The 18,638-nt window shown below is 45.2% G+C and overlaps 1 protein-coding gene and 1 long non-coding RNA gene across 2 annotated transcripts; one reads left to right on the forward strand and one right to left on the reverse strand.

The window, feature by feature from the left end:
• Nucleotides 1-2,492: 2,492 nt before the first annotated feature.
• On the reverse strand, nt 2,493-3,765 carry Ifitm6 (interferon induced transmembrane protein 6). The gene is made up of 2 exons (NM_001408753.1): nt 3,581-3,765; nt 2,493-2,957 (listed from the first exon to the last, which is right to left on the reverse strand). The coding sequence occupies exons 1-2, from the start codon at nt 3,737-3,739 to the stop codon at nt 2,790-2,792; spliced, it is 327 nt and encodes a 108-aa protein (NP_001395682.1). The 5' UTR covers nt 3,740-3,765; the 3' UTR covers nt 2,493-2,789.
• Nucleotides 3,766-12,954: 9,189 nt separating this feature from the next.
• Nucleotides 12,955-16,954, forward strand: LOC134485201 (uncharacterized). Its single transcript, XR_010063197.1, has 2 exons — nt 12,955-13,144; nt 14,648-16,954. It is a non-coding gene; the product is annotated as an uncharacterized LOC134485201 (long non-coding RNA).
• The last annotated feature ends 1,684 nt before the right edge of the window (nt 16,955-18,638 follow it).

The raw sequence follows: 18,638 nt of genomic DNA on the forward strand, positions 1-18,638 counted from the left end.
TACCTGTTGGGTTCTGCCCTTGATCTGCTGTCAAGGGACAGTTCTAGCCAGTGTTCCTTGTCTCTGATTTAGTGTCCCTTACCTTTCAGATCCACATCAGATACCTGGAACTGATCTCCAACTGGACTCCTAATGATGGATCTGCAAGGAGCCCATTGTCTCAGTGTAGGTCAGGGGTGGGGGTTCCTCTGCTGTCCTCTCAGGATAAGACATTGTTTTGTTTACACTCTGGCATCAGATAGGGAGCAACCTGGAGTCTACTGCCAACCAGCTGACCACCTAACCTTGCCCTGAAGGCCACCAACACAATGGGAAGTTATAATGACTTCCCTTGCTTCTGCTCTTACACATTTGGTGAGTGGGAAGTGAGTGGAGGGACTCTTCATGGCTGAGCAGCCCCACTGTGGACTCATTCGTGGGTTGCTGTAAACACTAGGCATATCTAGTCTCATATGTTCTACCACAAACAAGTGGTTAGGATGATGCTCATTCTAGAGATCATGGCCTGCCTCCTGTGTCCACCAGTGCCTAACAGGTCTGGGGTTTCCGTGCCCTCAGGATAACTGCCCACACATTGCTCATACGAAGCATTAGGAAGGACCGAAGTGTGGCGGTAGAGACTGTGATTCTCATCCTGAAGTCTCTACCTTTCTTCAGTCATAGGCCCAGGACTGAGGATGAGCACTCTGAAGTTCACCCCAGGACCATGAGTTTTAGTAGAAATTGCATCCTGGGTTCTTCTAAAAAAACTCTTGTTCCTTCCTGGTGCAATCTGAAAAGGTCTTGGTTTCCCTAGGACTTGGTCATTCCCTTCCAGTATGATAGCAGCTCTACCAGTGGGATCCTGTCTCCACTGCTATTAGGGTCTCTGTCTTCCTAAGACAGGCTCATCTTCCCAAGACAGTGAAGGAACTGATATTGCTCCAGAAGCCTGGACCTTGGTGAAGTGGGCATCTCTAACACCACTTACCCTCACAAGATGAGTTTTAGGGCCTTACATTATCTCAGACCCCAGGACTAGAACCCACATACCAACACAGGGAGACAGTACCAACCCCGGAGGGCTCCTAAGACTTCTAATTTGGGGTGCCCAAAATGAGGTGGAAATGCAGGCTCCAGGGCATCCAGGAAGAGGAGAGGTGAATGAAGTGGAAACCTGTGGTTCTTCTGAAAGTTAGTTATAGTAAATGTTGTTTTGCTGGGGCACACAGGTGAAAGGATGTCTTGCTAAAGCAAACACATAAAAGACTGCTTTCCTAAAGCAGACACAGGTGAAAGGATGTTTAGATATAGCAGACACGTGAAAGAGTGCTTGATGAAGGAGTGTAGATATGACCCCCACAGATGGTGGGAAACGAGCACTGAACACTGTTGTGGTTTGCACTGCCTTGCTATTCTTCACTGAAGACACATGTGTATTGGTTCGCCTTGCATAGCCTTGTTGAGCTCAACTTGTGATAACATTGTCATTGAGAGAAACTCAACCAAGAACTGCTTGTGAGGTTCCTGCAGAAGCTTGCAGCTTCTGCAGCCTTCCCTCGGGCCCCTTGGCAAGCCTGAAAGTTTCTTCAGGATTAAGCTACAGTTGCTGGTTTGTGCCTGGTGTCTGCTTGCTGAAAGGACTGGACTGAAGCTGCTGGTTCATGCTTGGTGTCTGCCTGCCTAGAGAACCAGTCTGCAGCTGCTGAGTCGTATTTGGTGTTTGCTACAGGACTGAACTGCTGCCCAAGAAGATTGAGCGCTCCCCTAAGGAACTATCGCTGAACAGGACCACTTCCCCCATCCTAATAACTTTTCTCCTCCACTGCCTCTGCTGGGTGGTGGGTTAGAGGAGAGGCTGAGCCCTTATTAAAAGTAGGTTGCAAAAAATGTTATGCCTACAGGTGAATTTTGAGAGCAAACTAATGGTGAACGTTGCAGAGGTCTCTTAAGATATGCCCCACCCTACTTCAGGATCTGAAGTACACTGGATCAGCCATGGCACCTAGCATTGAAGATTCAGTGTTCATTTCCCACTGCCCATCCCTGACCTGAAATAAACCTGTAAGATGTGTGTGAGAAGGGTCAGAATCCAAGTGGGAGACCTCCATAGAGATCTTGAACACAGCTTGTCTGGGTCAAGGTTTTTTTCCTCCTAAAAAGGGAGGACCCTGGGCCTTGTCCTCTATCCCTGGCTTAAAACTCATTAGTGCACAGTTCTACACCCTTTCTGTGTACTCTAGGGACATGGAGCCGGGCGTAGGCAATGCTCAGTTACTGCCTGTCTGTGCCTGCTAAGTAAAAGAGGACACTATTCAGGATGCTTGTCAGCTGCTGTCTCCATCCTGAGGAAATCTGCTTAGGTGTGGATGCCCTGCACTACAACCTCCACCCACCCACCCCCTCCCCATCCACACCCCTGCCCCCCCACTCCTCTTCAACAAGAAGGAAGTCAGGGAAACTTTGAGTAAGCTTAGTACAGGACCAGTCAGGGGACAATGAGTCATAGCACAAAGGGTACCACATGCACTTTATTGAATCCACTGAGAACAAACAGATGTGGGAAGGTAAACTGACAGGTCAAGGCCTCTGACCAGGATAAGGGGCATCTATGAAGGGTGGTGTACATGCACACTTTCTTCACGAAGACAGTGCATGGGAGAATTTAGACCATTGACTCTGATATCAAGAACACATACTTCATGGAGTCCTACTCTTATATCTAATAGGTACTAAAGGTACTAAATTAGGTACTAGTTTAGTTAATTAATAATTAGTTAACTAACTAGTTAGTACCTAACTAGTAGGTTCTAATTATGTCGGCTATAGGATAGGCTTGTTATCCCTGCACTGTATAAAATGATAAGTATGATGAAGCAGACGACGGAGATGACCACAGCAATGATGTTCAGTTTCTTGGCAGTTGAAGCGTAGGTTTGGGCCCCATTCATGTCGCCCACCATCTTCCTGTCCCTGGACTGAAAGAGACAAGATCAGTGTGTGACCTCGGAGCAAGTCTTTGAGAGCCAGGTGCTCTGCCTCAGTTCCCTCATTGTCCTTCCTGCCCAGTGCAATCTCCTTCCTCAGGTCAGTGACCCCTATCCCTTTCACACACTAGGACCATCCAGCAGACCCAAGTGCTGGCTGCTCACCTCACCATGGGGGTGTCATTTCTTATAAGTCTCACCTGTACCCAGCCTGGTACCACAGGCTGCAGGGTGAAGGGGCATTTCAGAAACTAAACACTAGAGGTTGGGGATTTAGCTCAGTGGTAGAGCACTTGCCTAGCAAGCTCAAGGCCCTAGGTTCGGTCCTCAGTTCTGAAAAAAAGAAACTAAACAGTAGAGCAAATTCCTCTAAACTAGAGTGAAGACAATCTCATCCCAGAATCTCTGGGCATTCTCTCCCTTTGCCTACATAGGAGAGTCTCCAACGTACAACCCACATATACATTCTATATGGTATTTACACAGTCTATACATTCAGGACACCAAACAGAGGGTCACAAATACAAAAACACGGGCTGCACATGTCCAAGGTGCCCTGTCCTGTCCAGGGCAGGAGGAGCCATAACCTCATACATGCCTTCTACAACACTCACCTTCACAGAGTAGACATAGGCAATGAAACCCAGGCAGCAGCTGTTCAGGAAAATTGTGCTGAATGTGGACCAGGCGACATAATCTGGCTGGATAGTGTCACTGTTGATGTAAACCACAGTGGATGGCGCCGGAGCTGAGCCAGGATCCTCTTTAACCATGTTTTTGTGCTTAAAGAAAACTCTTGTCTCAGAGAAGCTCATATGAGTGGTGGAGTCATGGGCACTTTTATAGAACCATTTGTGAGATAAGATCCAGATGCCTGGGGATGGGCTACATAGGATAGCTCCACCCCCACACACTCCCCCACCCCCACCCCACTCCACCCTTACCTCCTCAATGGCCTCTTCGAAGTTCTACTTTCTCCAAAATTTCTGTTCCTGTTTGCAAACCAATGAACTATCTGAGAAGTGGGAGGTGGAAACAGATTACTGAATGGTAATCACACTAGGACAGGGTTCAAGAAGGGCAGAGATCCGGAGAACCTTCTGCACTGGAACCCAATTCAGGACTTAACACTCTACCTCTCTACTTAGAATAAAAGTATTTTATTCCAGTGCTTTTCTCCAGGCCCGGGAGTCTCCCCAGCCCAAAGCCAATACTCACAGCAGCTATTTCCCTAGCCAGGAACCCTGAAGCCTTCTACCATCCCATCCCCGGGTGCCCAAGGCTAGTCCTCACGATAGGAGGCTTCTCTGCACAAATCCATGTCCTCTTACTGGCTGACTTGCTTCAGACCAGGGTGGAAGAGCTACAAATCAGTCAGCCCTGTTGTGCCAGGACTGATCGTCAGTACGGTGCCTTTCTGGCCGGGGCTCTGCTTACAGGCTGGGAGACTGCATGATTTATTCCAGGCACGTGGGAGCAGTCCTTCCCGTGCTAGCCTAACTTACTCGTGTGATTCCACTTTTCCTTCTCATCCTTCATCTTTTTACTAAAAGACTTGGAGTTTGGGGGGGAAAGATGGATGGGTCTGGACCACACCCAGTGGGGCCACAGGAGTTGCAATGCCCGGTTGACCAAGACCTTCCTGACACTGCAATTATTTCTTCTTGCCTCAGTACACCCTGAAGGAAAGATGGAGAAACAGGATGGGAAAGAAATAAGCAAGTTCTGAATGTGCTCTTCAGTTTCCCCCTGAATGACAGACACTAAGATCCTGAAGCAGTCCCCATCCCCAGGCCCTGGCCCTCTCCTCACACCACAGATCCTAGACTACCTGCTCCTGCTGTGTGCTCAGAAGGCCCAGGACCAGTAGTCCTCAGCATGGCAAGGCCACCAAGGATAGGATGACTTGTCCTATCAGCCTGGACATCTGTGCTGGATCTTCCTTAAGGCAGTTTTGTGACCAGCGGCCTGTCGCTCGTGGTGGGTTGCACCCATCAAGTGCCTAGCATAGAAAGTACCTTCTGGTTTTGAAGACTTGGTTCTGGCTCCAGTTCTGCTGCTATGACAAATACCCCGGCAATAAACAATTTACAGGGGAAAGGTTTAGTTGCTTATAACTCCAGGTAAACACACATCCACACATCGTCCCAGGAATGTAAAGGCAGGAACTCAGGCAGTCTCAGCACAACCGCAGTCAGGAGCAGAGAGATGCGTCGATTGTGTGATGCCTACTTACCTGCTTGCCCTCAGCTAGATTTCTCCTCTCTTACACTTTGTGGACCACCCCTGCCTAGAGAATGGCATTCTCCACAGTGGACTAGGTCTTCCTGTATCTATTAACAAACTAGACACTCCCTCATAAATAGGCCTACAGGCCAACCTGATCCAGAGAATTCCTCTTCAAGACCCTCTGCCCAGATGATTGTAGGCTGTGTCAAGCTGATGCTCAGAGCTAACCAATATACTCAGTAAGGGGGGTGGTGAAGATAATTTTAAAATAAAGTACGGCACGTATATTTCAGCAATTTTTTAAGACTTATATATAAGTACACTGTAGCAGTCTTCAGACACACCAGAAGAGGGCATCGGATCCTGTTAGAGATGGTTATGAGCGACTATGTGGTTGTTGGGATTTGAACTCAGGACCTCTGGAACAACAGTCAGCGCTCTTAACCGCTGAGCCATCTCTCCAGCCCTCATCAATAATTTTTAAAAAGATTTATTTTTATAATTTTGAATGTTCTGTGTCTTTGGGGGTGTTTGTGAACATGAGTACAAAGGCCTGAGGACACCGGAAGGGGGTATCAGACACCTTGGACCTGAAAGCTTGGGTCATTGTTATAGGTTCTGGGAACCTAAAACTTTTTGTTGGCCAAAATATTTTAGTTGTGTGGTCATTTTCTTCAGACTGCAGAACCACTTCTAATGCTTTCTTCTTTTGACAGCATAGCTTGGCATAAGAGGGCGTGCACAGGAGCGACTGCGCTTGTGCGACTGCGCTTCTGGGTAAGAGCTCTGGTTTATCAGGAGTGCCCTGTACACGGCAGCACATGCTGTAGAATGAGCTTCTCCACGTGGCCACTACCCAAGGGAGTAGCACAGACCCCTCTGCTACTTTTCAGACCTGCATGAAAAGTAGGCACCGTATGCTCAGCTTGGGCTGAAGGGGAGAGGTACCAGCTTTACAATCCCAGAGATACTTGGTAAGCAAAGTTAGAGCCAAGCCAACTATAGCCAGACAGAAAATGCAGTGTCCACTTCTTGTAGCTGGCTTCATACTCTGGCAACAGAGATTGAGGAAGGATCCAATTAGTGGGAAAACAGGAATGAAAGGAAACTGAGACAATGCCTTTCACCCTAGCCCATCTTATATCTGTGTCTCCCTTGGCCAAAAGGTGCTGAGAAAACTGTGTAGATTTTACACCAACAAGATATACCCTGAGGGCAGGGAAGAGAGGGTATGGTGTCTCTTACACACATCTGAGTCTTGTTAGGAACTATCTGGCCCCCGGGGGTCAGGACCTCCTTTATCTACACAGTTACCATAAAGCTATTTGCAGCCTCAGATCAGTCCACTGCAGTACGTACGTACGTACGGCTCTTCATCTGAAAAGTGGTGGGGGCACAAGGTCTGTCTGTGTAGCCAGAGTGCATGAGTTGTGAAAGAGCTATGCCAGAAACAGGTAGGAATGTTTGCATCTTCCCACAGTCTCAAAATATATTGACTGACAATAAATAATAAATTCACAAGCTATGTCAGTTTTGCTAACAGTCATTTTCCAGATGAATCTTCTCTCTCTCTCTCTCTCTCTCTCTCTCTCTCTCTCTCTGTGTGTGTGTGTGTGTGCGCGCGCGTGTGTGTGTAACTCTCCCCGTCTCTATTTCTGTCTCTCCCTCTCTCTCCTCCCTCTTTTTCTCCCTCCCTGTAGACAGGGTTGTCCCTGTTATAATCCTTGATAGCCTGGAATGGTCTATGTACACCAGGGTGGCCTCAAGCTCACAAAGATCCACCTGCCCCTGCTTCCCAAGTTTGAACACTGAAAGCACACACCACTACAGAGACAAGCAGGGTCACAGGTTTGAGCTGAGTCTTGATCTTAAATCAAACTGCAGAAGCAAGGTACAAGACCACATCCAGACAGATGACTGAGAGGATAAACAGAAGGCATTTCAGGGAGGCTCCACCAGCAGTGGGGGAGTGAGCAGTGCTGAGCCCTGGGACAGTTGGGGATTCTCTGAGGGTTCCTCAGTACTGAATGCTGAGATCACTGGATAGACTGTTACCATCCGGCACTAGGCGCCTCCTTTTTATGGAGTCCAGATTCCGCCGTGTCGTCGGTCTGGTATGATCAGTCAGTCCTTGGTCTCCGTCTGGAGATCAGAACCCTCAACCCTTCCCCACCTTAGTTTTCTAGTGAAAACTGGGAAGAGAGCAGTTGGGTGCTGTTTATCACCTACAGGCAAAACTGAAAGCTGCCCTTTCACAATTTCAGTGAACCGTGCCGTTTCGTAATTTCTAGAAACCTTCCTGCTTCTGCACACCAGATTTACTGCACTTCAGACCAGGTTTGCTAACAGATCCCAAACCATATGGCTTTTCCACATGAAGAAGTCTGGAGTAGAGAAGATTCTCCATGGTACCTGATCTTTAAGACATCTAGAGATTTAGCGACAGCACGTCATTTACTTTAACTTGAACGATGGGTATGAATCACCAAAGAGATTAGAAAGATGTTCGGAAGTCAACAGAAGCGAGGGAGCCTGGCTGTCTTGAGGTTGCCTTTCTTGTTAGGGAATTCTGTAACAGATAAAGTGTGTTTGCCCACTGTACTCCGAGGGACAGTTTGCCTTCGTTGTACCCAAGGCTAAGGGCTCTATGTGGATATCTCTTTTCATGAGACTCGCAAGCTTCAAAGTGCTTCTGTTCACTACAGACTTGAAGACGCTGGCTTGGTCTTCTACATTTCTAAGGGTTCTAGGAGCATTCAAGTTATCCAAGCACTTATTTTTCTTCAAACCTCTTAAGTAGAGCTCTCTTTTATCTTTTCCTCCTGTATAGACGTAACATAAAGCTGAAATTCTGCCTCGTAATATTACTGCTGGCCAGTAATCAATGTTGTTTATAGACAGAGTAAATAGAATATAATAGTATCATAAAGATATAGCACAGGAAGTAACCCCAGTGTCTTCTGGAGTCGTAGGTCAATATGCCCTGATGGCTGGTAAGACCTGACTCTAATGACTTTGGTCAATAATTTTATCAAGTAATTAGATTTATGAGAGCTGAAATGATGCTTATACCCAACATGCAATGATTTACTTTCTCGGCTTTGTGTCAGCCATGTGTCCAGAGACACAGCCCAGCACTGCTGTGAGCAGCCTGAGGTATTCCCTTCCCCTGAGGGACCACCACTCAGATGCAGCCAGATCCTTGACCAAATATTGCCTTTTTTTTAAAATATATATTTACTTTTTTATTAGCCCATGGGGATGCACACTCATCCAAGACCGAGTTTCTGTAACATTAATGTCCTCATCAAGAGTTAGAAAAATGTAGAAACAAAAGCTTAATTTCAAAAACTGAGCCATAGCAATCAGAGAAAGAAAACATGATGGGGCACCGTATGGTGGCTCACATCCGTAACCCCGGCAGTAAGGAGGCTGTGAGAGAAAGATGCTCATGAGTAGGAGGCCAACATGGGCCATGAGTTGCCAGCCAGAATGGGCTACAGTGTAAGACCTCAGGAGGGGTGGGGGCACAGGAACACACACACAGAAGCAGATGCAATAACTTACATTAGAAAATCTTAGCCATGAGCCAAAGACGATAAGGTGTGTCCCTTTGATACTTAAATTTTGGGGGAGATACCTTACTACAAAAGAAACACAAGAGGCTATTTGAAAGTTAGGCAGATCTTAGCTTTTCTGCAAATATTATTAAAAACCTGAGCTACGGGGTTGGGGATTTAGCTCAACGGTAGAGCATTTGCCTAGCGAGCGCAAGGCCCTGGGTTCGGTCCCCAGCTCTGAAAAAAAGAAAAGGAAAAAAAAAAAAAGAAAGAAAAAAAAAAAAAACCTGAGCTACAAGCAAGACGTGAAGCCAACTGGCCCTTTCTAAACTAGTGCACTTTGTACTAGCTTATCTAACTCATGAAAGGAATACCCTTAGGTCCTAAAGCAAGAAAACTTTTAAATTTAATCTTTTATTTTAAAATATACATCTCAAAGACCAAAGAATTAAATAACATAGTTTGCCGAATCAAAACAGAGAGGGGCATGTCAAGGCCGGCTTCAAAGGACACACAGGAAAATCTCCAAACCAAGAGAGTCCTGAGAAACAGCTCGAAGCACAGGACTTCTGTGTGTGTGTGTGTGTGTGTGTGTGTGTGTGTGTGTGTGTGTGTGTGTGGCGGTTCAGTCCCTCAGGAGCACTCAGCTGGCCGGGGGGGGGGGGGGGGGGGTCTGTCTTCTTTAGCCAGGTTGGAGAGAGCAGAAATCATAGGTAGTCCCAGAAGATCATTTCCATGAGCCCTTCCAGCAGCCCTGGTCCTGGTAGCTGTCCTTTCCTTTAGTAAAAAGCAGCATCTGCAGCCAGCTACAAGCAGCTCATAGTGAGACCAGAACTCTCAGTCCTACGGTGATAGACAGATGTTACAGCTCTTGTAAAGGCCTGAGGAGTCCGGAGTCATCCGCCCTAGGCAGCAGCTAGTGCTATGGTTCCTGGGTCTGAAGTGTTTGAAACATTCAGTCCTTACAGCCTGACAGCTCACTGGAGCCCTTCCAGTGATCGTGTTTTTGCTTCTCTGACTCATTCTCTCCTTCAGCCTCGCTCTGATCTCTCTCTCTCCTTTCTGCCCTGGTCATCCCCCAGGACTCTTCAGTTTCCTATTATTGTTATTGCCACTGTCACACCAAAAGAGCCAGAGTTGGGGCCGATCTAGGGCCAGTGGGAAAATTCCCACCACAAACCTCCGAGCACAAGGACCCCTCCCTTCCAGGAAGATAAAAAGCTGGTTTAGTTCCTAGAACAGCTGCAAGCCAAACTGTCACACAAAGCTACCTGTGACTCCCAACAGACCCCCACCCCACCTGAGTCCAATCTGAAAGTTGTTTCAAGTCACCAAATGTGCATAGTACCCTGCCTAGTTTCCACTGTGCAAATCCTGCCCCAATTGTTTGAATTCTGCCCCAATTGTTTGCAAGGTATATAACTCTCTGTTAGAGTCTGCTCAGGGTCGCCTCCCCTTGAAGTGGGACGACCCTGACATGTCAGAATTAAACTCCTCTTGCTTTTGCCTCCATGGGTCTCATTCAAGAGGTCCTGGAAGAGGTTCAACTCGGACCGCACAACACCTGTTGCTACATTCAGTAACAGCCAATGCCACTTCTGCCAGTCTCATCCTCATGGTCACAGCCCCTCGAGTCATCAATCTTCACAGCCAAGGAAAGACTTTTATTGAATCTAATGTTGCAAGAACAGGGCAGAAACACAGAAGGTTATCTCAGGGAGGTCACAAAGTGACCCAAACAACTATTTAGAAGAAGAAGAAGAAGAAGAAGAAGAAGAAGAAGAAGAAGAAGAAGAAGAAGAAGAAGAAGAAGAAGAAGAAGAAGAAGAAGAAGAGGAGGAGGAGGAGGAGGAGGAGGAGGAGGAGGAGGAGGAGGAGGAGGAGGAGGAGGAGGAGGAGGAAGAAGAAGAAGAAGAAGAAGAAGAAGAAGAAGAAGAAGAAGAAGAAGAAGAAGAAGAAGAAGAAGAAGAAGCAGCAGCAGCAGCAGGGTGTTTGCACTGATCACAAGACATTCATAGAATTGAAGAGATGTGTTTACACCAATAATGAAATTGTCTCTTTTGTACCCGTAGCCGCAGTCCCTCTGCTGGGACACCAGAGGAAGTGGGCCACTTGGTCTGGGTGGGAATAAATGCAGGGAAGTCTGGCATACGAGTGTAGACATTAGACTGTGCCTCAGCTAAATTACTCCAGATGTATGCAACAGTGACTTTCAGGCCATGTGTGCCCCACCTTCAGCTATCAGACTATTGAAACGACAGACCTCAAAGAATGAAAATTTCCTCAGAAATCTCATGCTGGAGGAAGAAAATGTCCAAAGCCCAGGTACCAGTAAAAAGGCTCATCTCCTACAGAGGAAATTCATACCACTCTGACAACTTACCGAACCACCTTGTGGACAGACTAGATCGAGTAAGACAATGATAGGTCAATGTCAAGAAGGACCACACCTCCACCTGGACTCCTGCTATGCATGCTTCTTGCCCTATCTTTAAATCTAAACCTCATGTCAGTACTGCAAAGAAGGACCCGGGCATTGGATCTGAATTGATTGAGGTAAAGTGAGGATAAAAGAAAAAGGAGTCCAACCTCCACAGAAGTGCATGGTCCTTTAATCAGACCCACAAAGATCAGCACTCTAGGACAGTGGGACAGGTGCAGGAGGCTGGAAGGCATATAGGGCAGAAAAAGGAACTTTAGGGGTAGAAGATGCAAATCTGTTCCCTGCAGCACCATGGTTCATATTTTGATTTTATCAGAAACTTCCTGGATCCTAACGTCCTGAAGATGTTTTCAGCATGTAAACTTTCCTATTCAGAGTTTCTCTGCTAATCTAAGGGTTTGGGGTTATTAAAGTTCTTTATTGGAGCTCCCTGGACTTCTTTATCTGTTCCTCTTCCCAACATAGTCACAATGAAGAAATCTTCCACTGCTATTTCTTTATTACCTCTTTCTTAAATTTTTTATTACATTCCCATGTGTGTGCACTTGCATGTTCATGTGTGTGTGTGCACATGTGAAAAACACAGTTTCTCTAAGAATGCACTCTGAATTAAAACAGTTGTTTGCACTTGTCATTTTGTTTCAGTCTCTTAGTTTGTGTTTGTGGCGAGTGACTTAATGACCATAGCAAGTCTTATTAGAGACTTATATACATCCCTGGAATTTGGAGAACCGGTGCTCCCTGCACCTCCTCCACCACACTCATGCCCATTCTGGCGACTCTAGGTGCCAGAGGGCATCCAGCCCCCACCATGCAATGGTACCGATCTCTGCTGGGGTTTTCATGAAAATGGAGTAGGTAGGTACTGTTGAACCAGCATGTTCCAACTTAGGCTTGAAAGCCGTCTTAAAGACAAACTGGACTCATTCCTGTTTGTGATGAAACCTCTGTGTCTCACCTGTAACCTTAAGTCCAAATGGCTGGTCTTAGGAAACAGCAACCATGTCTTTGTTTCAAAAAGTTGTTACAGCCATCTTGCAACCCTACCTTTGTTTCAAAAGGTTATTATAACCACCTGTTGTTATGACTCCCTTGTTATGATCACCTTCTTACGTTCTGCTTCACCTGTTTGCCTGCTAAATCTCCCATTTGGGAACCTCAACCCCTGAGCTATAAAAACTTTGTCTTCCCCATGTCCAAAGCTGACCTCTTAAACCCCACTTCAGTGGGAGGCAGCCTGTGTACATGAATAAAAAGCTGGCTTTAATTAATTTGGCCATAATGATTTGGGTCACTGGTCTTTCTCTTCAGATCTTTGGGATTAACCAGACATCTGTTTCTGAACTTCCTGGAAATAACTGGAGGGGTTTTTGTGACTTTTTCTTGTTCTTTCTTTCTGTCTGTCGGTCTGTCTACCTTTGCTGAAGAATCTATTTTTTGGATATGGGAATTTAAGTTAACTGTCTCAGCCACTGCTCTACTGCTATGAAGAGCCATCATGACCAAGGTAACTTATAGTTTCGGAGGTTTAGTCCATTATCAGGGTGGAGAGCGTAAGGCGCAGACAAGGCAGACAAGGTGCTGGAGAAGTAGCTGAGAGTTTTACATCCCAATCAGCAGGCAACAGGAAAAGAGACTCTAGGCCTGGTGTGAGCTTTTTGAAATCTCCAAGTCCCCTTCCAGTGGCATCCACCAAGACCACACCTACTCCAATAAGGTTGCTCCTCCCTTGCTGGTGCCCAAGCATTCAAATGCAAGGACCTGTGGGGATCGTTCTCAGTCAAATCACCACAACCAGCACAGTTTTATTCTGTCTGGGGTTTGTTTGTTTGATTGCTTGGAAGGATTTGGCTCCTCTGTAGAGCTTTCTGCTAAGATAACCTTTATTCAAAACTATGAAGTCAGTACCACTGGAATCAAGGTACTCGGGATGGAAGAGGGAAAAGGTAATATTGCTCTCTCCCATAACATTTTTTATTAATTATTTTATGCCTATGAGATTTTGCCTGTATGTATGTATCGGTACCGCTTGCAAGTTCGATGCCTATGGAGGCTGGAAGAGGGGATCTGGACCTCCTGGAACGGGAGTCTTAGATGGTTGTGAACTGCCACGTAGATGCTAGTAACCAAACCCAGGTCCTTTACACGCTTGGTAAGAGCTCTGAACCACCGCGCCAACTCTCCAGCCTCTCTGTGTAAGTTTTCATTCTAGATGTATATATAAGTCTTTCAAATCAAAGTTCTGCCATTTAGTCAAGTATTAGAAATATAATTTGGATTTAACTGTCTATTAATAGAGTTGGTGGGCTGGAGAGATGGCTCAGAGGTTAAGAGCACTGAGTGCTCTTCCAGAGGTCCTGAGTTCAATTCCCAGCAACCACATGGTGGCTCATAACCATCTGTAATGGGATCCGATGCCCTCTTCTGGTGTGTCCGAAGACAGCTACAGTGTGTTCACATACATAAAATAAATTAAAAAAAGGTTAATTCCTAATTACTTATTAAAAAAAAATAGAGTTGGTATATTTGTACTATTATACTTCTTTGTCTTATGTACCTCTCAAAATTATATTTGGGCGTAATGATGTGCTTCAAAGATAATTAACATATAACACTGTGGCACAGCATGAGGAGACATATGGTCAGCCAGGCCGCGGTGATGCTCATCTAGTAGTCCTAGTACAGGGAGGCAGAAACGGGTGGATCTCTGAGTTAGAGGCCAGCCTGGTCTACAGAGGGAGTTCCAGGACAGCCAAGGCTACACAGAGAAACCCCACCTCAGTGCTGGGGTGGAGGGGAGTTGTGATCTTCCAATAATTTTATAAGACCTATTTTTAGAGGGACAATATGTGAATTAGGACTCTCTGGAGTAAGAGAACTGATAGAATGAATGAATGTGTGTGTGTGTGTGTGTGTGTGTGTGTGTGTGTGTGTGTATAGATAGATAGATAGATAGATAGATAGATAGATAGATAGATAGATAGATAGATAGATTCTGGCTAGTTTTATGTCATTGACAAAAGGTATAGCTGTCAAAGAGGAGGGAGCCTCAATTAAGAAAACGCTTCCATAAAATTGGGCGCTAGGCATGCCTATACGAAGTGGAAATTTCTAGTTTCTTTGGAGACTCAGTTGTGTCATGTGATGTTTTTCTGGAAACAGTCTTATGAGAGGATGTTTTTGCTGAAGCAGACATGTGGGAGGATGGTTTGCTGAGAACAGACACATATTTTTCTGGAAGCTGCCTGGGAAAACGGCATGTGATATCTTGTTAGAGCAGACACTTGAGAGGACACCTGATGTTTGGAATGGATATAACTCAACAGACAGTGGACAACACTGTGGTATTGCATCACCTTGCTACTCTTTGGTGGTCCTCACTGAGAATGCTGAGGTATTGGTTCACCTTACTTTCTTTGCTGATCATTGTTTGTTGTGTCTTCATGTAGAGAAATGCACTGAAGAACTTCTGGTGGTCTCCCAGCAGCTTCTTGCCACTTCTGAAGACTCGGGATGATTGGCAGATCCTCGAGGTTTCTTCTGGATCAAACCGCCATTGCTGAGTTGTGAATGGTGTTTGCAAGTGGATTGAGCTACCACTGCTGATTCGTGTGGACTGAACTGCTGATATCCTGACAATGAAGAATCACCCAAAAGAACTAGTTCTAGGGCTGGAGAGATGGCTCAGTGTAAGAGCACTGACTGCTCTTCCAGAGTTCAATTCTCAGCAACAACATGGTGGCTCACAACCATCTGTAATGAGATCTGATGCCCTCTTCTGGTGTGTCTGAAGATAGCTACAGTGTACTCATATACATAAAATAAATAAGTAATTCTTTAAAAAAAAAAAAAGAACTAATTCTAAACAGGTGCACATCTCCCTTTGCCCTATTAACCTTTCCTTCCCACTACTTTCTGGTGGGTGGTGGGCTAGAAAGGAGGTTAATGTGCATAAGAATACTTATTAAAGTAGGTTTTAAAAACTATAAACCTACACCTGTAAGGTATTTTCTTAACTAGTGATTGATGGGAGAGGGCCCAGACTTCTGTGGGTGGTGCCATCACTGGGCTGGTGGTGCTGAGTTCTATGAGAAGGCAGGCTGAGCAAGCCACGGATAGCAAGCCAGTAAGCAGCGCCCCTCCATGGGTTCTGCATCAGCTCCTGCCCTGCTTGAATCTCTATTCCCCACTTCCACCCCTTTCCCCTCTCCTCTCTCCCATCCCTTTCCCCTCTCCGTTCTCCTACCTCGGTCCTGACTTCCTCAAATGATGAAGAACAATGATGTGGAAATGTAAGACAAACCAACCCCTTCCTCCCCAAGTTGCTCTGGTCATGGTGTTTCACCACAGCGACAGTAACCTTAGGTAGGACATATACACATAAGCTTTATTACAGTGGCTTACAGGCTGTGGTCCGGCTAGTTCAATAGTGGTTTAGTCCACAAGAATAGATATCTTTGTTGGGGTCCAGGAATTGCCTCAAAAACCACACAAACCTGGTCTCAGTCAGACAGAGATAATCTATTGAGCATGCCTCAGGACTGGGGGACCAGGGTCATGGTCCTGATTTAGGAACTGAACCCCCCAGCAGTGAGTTAAGATTCTACAGGGTTTTTAAGCCCAAAAATCCACAAACATCTATGTGAAGTTATTTCACCAATCAAGATTTAGGGATAGAGGGTCTCCTTAGGAACACGTCTTAGTTGTATGCTTATCCTACTCCCACTGGTTGGGGTGTTCAACTGTGTCTGGTGACTTGCCTGTCTAATATTCATGTCTTTTTTTGGGGGGGGGGTTCTTTTTTTCGGAGCTGGGGACCGAACCCAGGGCCTTGCGCTTCCTAGGCAAGCGCTCTACCACTGAGCTAAATCCCCAACCCCCTAATATTCATGTCTTAACTTGTCTATCAGGAAGGGACTTGTCTAATATCCATGTGTTAACTTGCCAACCAGGATGTCAGTTACCTGTGTACATGTCTCTTTCTGCCAGGTAGGATGTCAGTTCCCAGGGAGGTCTTGGGAATTTAAACTTTTTCAACTACTACTTAAAGTGGAAATTTTATTCCAAATAGTTTCTTATATTGGTGCAGGTGTCTCTCTTGTGTTGGGGTTCATCCCAGGGGCAGCTTATACCATAAAAGCTTAAACACAGGTGCAGGAAGCACTACTGGGTGGTTGACTTGAGTCCAACCTTTTGTATACAAGATAGTTCTACTGCCTTCTATCTTGATTTGTTTCCAAGGGCACAGAACATAACAGAATATGTAATCAGTCTTGGCATTAGAAAGTTTCCTAGTAACATCAGAAACATATGAGAATGTTTCCTTACAATGGCAGGCTAGCCAGGTAACATTTTACCTAGACCTTAACATTCCATTGAGGCCTTAATATTTTACCTAGGTTCTAACAGTCTTAAGTTTATGTGGGGACTCCAAAGAAGTGGGTTCTAACACCAGTGAAGGAATGACTCAGGAACAGGACAGATGAGCTTGCCACCAAGAATGAGAGCAAGCAGGAAAAAGGCAAAACCTTCCTTCTTCTGTATTCTTTTACATAGACTACCATCAGGAAGTGTGGCCAAGATTTAGGGTGTGTGTCTTCCACCTCAAATAATCCAGTCAAGAAAATCCCTCAGGTTTTCATTGATTACATAAGTAATGAAGATCACTGAGGTCATATTTCGTCATCAATTTGGAATGTCCTTAGAGTCTGTAATTTGTATAAATATTAAATCTATTTGATATTTGAACCAGAAAATAGTCATGGTATATAATTATTGTTGCTTTGAACTTTCAGCCTTTGATTTTAAGGATGGACTGACCCAGTCAGTATCTGTGTAGGCACAGCTGTGTATGAACACATTCACACATATCTCTCAATATTCAAATGAAACAGTTTATTAAGTCGCAAAATAGAAATTTTGTTAAGTTGCTGGAAATCTTTATCTAGCTGCTCAGATAATATGATAGTATGTGTGTATGTGTCTGTGTTTATATGCCACAAGTGTATAGGTGTGTACTCACAGAGACCAGGAGAAGACATCAGATTCCTGAAACTAGGAGCCAAACCTCTGTAAGAGCAAGAAGTGCTCTTAACTACCGAGCCATCTCTCTTGCCCCAGAAATACCTTAACGTATGATGATAGAACCTCCTAAGGTTCTAAACTGGAGACCTCCTAAGTAATATATTAAAAAACCTTTTATCAGATAGTTAATGTTTACAGACTTTCATTTTATGTTTTAAGTTAGTATACAAAGTAACAGGTTACATTATAAGATGTGCAGTTGTTGGGGCTGGGGATTTAGCTCAGTGGTAGAGCGCTTACCTAGGAAGCGTAAGGCCCTGGGTTCGGTCCCCAGCTCCGAAAAAAAAGAACTAAAAAAAAAAAAGATGTGCAGTTGTTAAATGTAAAGTTGTACTAACAGTACTATTTTTATGACAATTATGGGTATATACATGTTTTCAAAAGTCCTATGTGAATGCAGATGTGGTACATGATTCCCTTTCATGACAGAAATGTAGAAGACACCAACTGCTACTGCTAAAAACCATAGGTGGTGTCTGGGCTGTTGCCTTGCTCTGTGGACGACAGGCAATTGTTAAATGTCACCTATAGACAGAAATAGCTTACACTCGAACAGTGATCAAGTTGCTTTTGTTGATTTCTGAAAAGGAATTTCTTTTGTTGTCTTTTGAGACAGGATTTCACTGTGTAGCTCTGGCTATCCTGGAAATCACTGTGTAGACAAGGTACTTATAAAAATCCTCCTGCCTCTGACTCCCAAGGGCTGGTATTAAGGCCTGAGCCGCCACCACCTGTTACTAAGGGATTTCTAAGCAGCTTTGCATAAGACAACCTTAAGATGTAGGTTTGGAAGTCAGTAGACTCTGTTGTACACAGCTACACGCGTAGCAGAGGCAAAGGCAAATAGGATTTCTCTCTCTAGTTTTGAGCAAAATTGTAAATCCACTTATTCCTTCATTTTCCTGCACATTACATTGCGTTGTCTTGATGTGGGTAAATACCCAGACCCAGAATGAGCCTCATGGCAGGGGCTCCAGCAACAGGCTCTTGAGCCCTGGTCAGAGTTTGTTAGCACACTCAGACTTGTTGTCCTAGGGTGATACTATCCATGCTGGGTTGGGCTTTGATGGTTTGCAAAGCTCAATGCTACAGACACTCTGTCTAGTGGTTTTTTTGTTTTGTTTCTTTTTTTTAAGATTCGCTTATTTTTATGTGTGTTTTGCCTATATGTATGTTTATATAGTCTTAGATTTTTCAAAACCTACCTTTAATAAGGCTTCTCTTCTATCCCACTACCCAAAGGTAGAGGAGAAAAGATGGGAAACAGGACAGCGGGGTGTGGACCTGTTTAGAAGTAGTTCCAATCTCCATTGTTAGGATACCAGCAGTCCAGTTCAAAGAAACATGAATCAGCAG

The sequence above is a fragment of the Rattus norvegicus genome, chromosome 1, assembly GCF_036323735.1.
Source record: "Rattus norvegicus strain BN/NHsdMcwi chromosome 1, GRCr8, whole genome shotgun sequence".
Taxonomy (NCBI): Eukaryota; Metazoa; Chordata; class Mammalia; order Rodentia; family Muridae; genus Rattus; species Rattus norvegicus.